Here is a 3,948-nt window from a genome sequence, read left to right on the forward strand (position 1 = left end):
AAAGTATTATCTATATTAAAATAATGTATATTCATATGCCCAAATACCATTGTCCAAACTCGGACAATGTCCCTGTGTCTGGAATTCTAGACTTGATTATTGGATCCTTATTTTGCTGACACCCGTGTCCCAAGTCTAGGTGACTTGGGTTTTAATACACCAAATGAGACAAAAATAACTGTTTCATTGAGGTATCAGTATTCTTGTTTTTGCCACAACTTTTGGTTTGAAGGCGCCAAGGTGGTGTGAATTGTGACAATCTGGTTACATGCATGTGTATGTGCATGATACTTATTACTGTGTTTTGTATGACTTTCATCTTGATACCAGAGATGATATTATGTTGATTGTTGATTTTGTGTTTAACTGTAAATGTAGGCTATGGCAGGAGCAAGTGAATCGGTTTTTTAGTTTAGAGTTAATGGAGCGGTCCTGGTCTCAATTTATGCAGCTTGAGGTATGCGATGGGTGTCTAATGAGTAAAGTTGAGGCAGGATTTTTTTTTTTGCTCTGTGTTGTAACTTGGGATTAGTTACCGTCTTCTTTTTCCCAAGAAATTAAATAGAATGCCTATCTAGTAATGTATTCATGTTATGATCATGAAAAGAATTACATTTTACAATGAATTTGGTTGTTCTCTTATTTGTTGTTTCCTAATCCTTTTAGTAAAACATTGCTTCACTTTTTATGTATTTGCGAACTCAAGAGTGTTTTTGTGTTGGTATGTGATTTATATTTTTTAAGCTTGAAGTTGATTTGATTTCTTATGAACTTCACACACAGGAGTATGGAAAAGCATCATTCTTTACGTGTGAAGAAGTAGATATGGTCTTGTCTGAAGTCGCAAAGATTGAGAAGTGGAAGCAATGCTGCAGGGATGCTATAAGAAACTTTGTTGGAGATGAGAGCTCAACGCTCTGTGCCTTGCAGAAGGTTTAGTCTATAATCCTTTCTGTATTCCAAACTTTGATTTCTTATTAGGAACCTTTAAGAATCTTTTCTGGTTTTCTCCAGATCAAAGAATCCCTAGATAGATCGTTGTACGTATACGAAAAGTCTAAGAGCTGTGAAGGAGTATGTCTCTACATGTGCTGTATAAATGGTTCTGAGGATTGGGATTTTGTAACATGTTCAGCATGCAAGGACTGGTAAGGTCATTGTTTGGTGTTATGAGTTTTCCAGTTCTTTTGTTTCTAATTTTTTTCAAGTTTCGAGTTTTATATAAGTATGATTCAAGTTCTCTCCTTCTTTTGCATGCTTTGTAATTGATATCTCTGTTCTCATCCTATTGGTGTCTTCTTTATGAGCAGCTACCATTTGCTGTGTCTGGGATATAGAAATAATCCAGAAGAAGTATATACATGCTCATATTGTAAGCTTCTTGCTGGTGGATTAATACCTCCCAACAGAGGTGCTTCCTGGTATGCATTTACTTTTGAATGATCTTTTAGTAGAACCTTGTATGTCTATTAACTACTTCTCACTTTTCACAGGGACTTAATGGAAAGTATTCAGACTTGGAGCTTCTCTCTAATCTTGTATCTGTGGATGAAAACCTTTGTGTAAGGTATACAAGTGAATTTAAATGCTATTTTGTGGTGTCTGCCTGTCTGGTATTCTGTGTTTAATTTTCAATATGTTTTAAATTTTAATACACTATTGCCTTTTCATCTCTGCAAAAAAAAAAAAATCACAATGATAAATTATGTAATTGGGTTTCATGTCCGTCGGTTAAAAAAAAATTGAAGTGATAATTTAAATGCTTTAAAATATAAATTAAACAAAGGAGTTGCTAGGAACCCTTGTTCCATGTTCAATTGAGGTATTGTGTTCCTATTTTTAGAGTTCTGGAAAATAGAGTTGGCATGTAACGAATATCTTCTTGTGTCACTTTCACCTGAAACTGATTGTCATTTGTCAGTTGCTAGAACCCTTGTTCCATGTTCAATTGAGGTATTGTGTTCCTATTTTTAGAGTTCTGAAAAATAGAGTTGGCATGTAACGAATATCTTCTTGTGTCACTTTCACCTGAAACTGATTATCATTTGTCAGTTGCTATTTATGTTGAATGTTTAGCGTAAACTGACCGCCCTTATCCTTCTATACTTTTTGCAGAACATGAATGTTGATATTTCTGCAATAAAAATATATAAACAATTTTTTACTTGCTTTTATCAACCATTTTGATAGATTTCTGTAATTTCTGAACAAAAAATTGGTTTCCTTGGGTAATGTTGCAGGATTGACGAAAGAGTATATTACAACAAATTGTGGACCAAGCGTATGCTTGCAGAAAGTGTTTGACAGAGATAGTGGACTTTGAAATTTCTTGCTATGATAAAGATCAGCTCACTTATTATGTCAGTAAGAAACTTACAACTGCTTTGAAGGTACCCTTTTTCTTCCACTTTTCCTCACCCTTTTATCATTCATATATTTTTGCTATTAAGACTATTTTTTGGACATGAAATGATGTTTGCTGGCAATGGTGTTGTCGCTCTGCCAAAATGCAGTAGCTATCCAAGTTAATTTGATTTCTTGGTACAGGCCATTGGAGTGTCAGGTGTGTATGATCATCAAAGTTATTGTGATCTTGAGCGGGCATTGGCAAGATGCTCATGGAGATTCCGAGTTGCTAGATTGTTAGATGCTTTAGAGAAGGGTTTAGAGAAGCCTTCAATCCAACAGATTGACTGGCACCTGAAAGAGGTATATGCTACTGGATATAGAGTTACTTATATGAATTTTTCAAGCCCATTGCAGTCGGATACTTTTGATTAAAAGCTCTGGTCCTCGGTGATTGACATAATTTCCACCTCTAATTATTTACTTGTGTTGAGATATGAAATGAACACATCAACAATCCATAGTTATAAAGTTCCAGGTGGTATCTAATATGAGTTGTTAGATCTCCTTATCTGCTCACTGCTGATTCTTTTAACGCTCATGAAGATGTCAACCTGCATTTTCTTCTTATCAAGATCCTTGTTGATTAACCATTGCAAATTCACACATTTCATTAGATATCGCTATTTGGTCAGTTAGCCTTTTAGAACCAATGAACAAATTATCTAGCCTGATACCTGTACAAACTGTCAAAAGTGAAAGAACTGATAATGTTTGGAGAAATATCACAGGACTTTGTTTTGTTACATCCATTTTTCCTTTCAACAGAACTATGGTTATCGGCTTTTCTGGATGTGTACGTCTTTGTATCATGAATGCATTTTCATTTGCATGTTGTGCATCTAAAGATAGTTTTCTGATAGGGAAATGCAATGAACATTTTACCTGAAGATTACTTCAGATTGAAGCTTTCAGAATTGAAGGACATTGGATTGCAGTGGGCTGGTCGTGCCGACAAGGTCAGGATCCTTTTTGCATGTGTACGCGACTTCCGAGTAACTTTGTCATGACCCTTCACTTAACTCATCTTTTCCTTTAACAGGTTGCAGCTGATTCTGGGGCACTCGGTTAGATGGAGTTTATGAACTTATCACAGAGGGGGAAAGTTTGCCAGTTTGCTTGAGGAACGAACTTGAGGTATCGAATTGCATCTTTACAACCAAGTATGTTTGTGACTTTTTTTTTTTAAAAACAAAAGATAACAAAAGTTGGTTAATTCAGGTATTAAGAGTCCGAAGTATGCTTCATTGCATTTGCCGAAAGCCGTATGAAAAGAAAACCATGATTGTTGCAGTCAGTGTGAGGAGTGGTACCATGTGAGATGCGTTAAATTAACCTTCACACCAAAGGTTTATATCTGTGCGGCTTGTATGCCTGGGAGTAAACACCTGGTGTCTTCTTTGGACTCCTCATTGGATCATGAGAGGTAATGTCAATGGAACACTGTTTTCTATCGGGGCATAAGCCTTCAAGTTCTTTCTTAAAATAATTGTTCTTGTTTTAATGCTTTGGCAGATACATGGACTCCAAATTTGTGGAGCC

The 3,948-nt window shown here is 35.8% G+C and overlaps 2 protein-coding genes across 2 annotated transcripts; both read left to right on the forward strand.

Annotated features, from left to right (window-relative positions):
• The first annotated feature begins 372 nt into the window (after nucleotides 1–372).
• On the forward strand, nucleotides 373–1,551 carry LOC120122297. Its single transcript, XM_039141449.1, has 5 exons — nucleotides 373–457; nucleotides 784–933; nucleotides 1,015–1,148; nucleotides 1,311–1,411; nucleotides 1,494–1,551. The coding sequence occupies exons 1-5, from the start codon at nucleotides 422–424 to the stop codon at nucleotides 1,499–1,501; spliced, it is 429 nt and encodes a 142-aa protein (XP_038997380.1). The 5' UTR covers nucleotides 373–421; the 3' UTR covers nucleotides 1,502–1,551.
• Nucleotides 1,552–1,585: 34 nt separating this feature from the next.
• LOC120122327 lies at nucleotides 1,586–3,948 on the forward strand. The gene is made up of 8 exons (XM_039141470.1): nucleotides 1,586–1,613; nucleotides 1,844–1,953; nucleotides 2,253–2,390; nucleotides 2,548–2,709; nucleotides 3,270–3,365; nucleotides 3,449–3,543; nucleotides 3,628–3,832; nucleotides 3,922–3,948. The coding sequence occupies exons 1-6, from the start codon at nucleotides 1,586–1,588 to the stop codon at nucleotides 3,476–3,478; spliced, it is 564 nt and encodes a 187-aa protein (XP_038997401.1). The 3' UTR covers nucleotides 3,479–3,543; nucleotides 3,628–3,832; nucleotides 3,922–3,948.

This window comes from Hibiscus syriacus, unplaced genomic scaffold (assembly GCF_006381635.1).
Source record: "Hibiscus syriacus cultivar Baekdansim isolate YM2019G1 unplaced genomic scaffold, ASM638163v2 tig00110386_pilon, whole genome shotgun sequence".
In the NCBI taxonomy this organism is placed as follows: Eukaryota; Viridiplantae; Streptophyta; class Magnoliopsida; order Malvales; family Malvaceae; genus Hibiscus; species Hibiscus syriacus.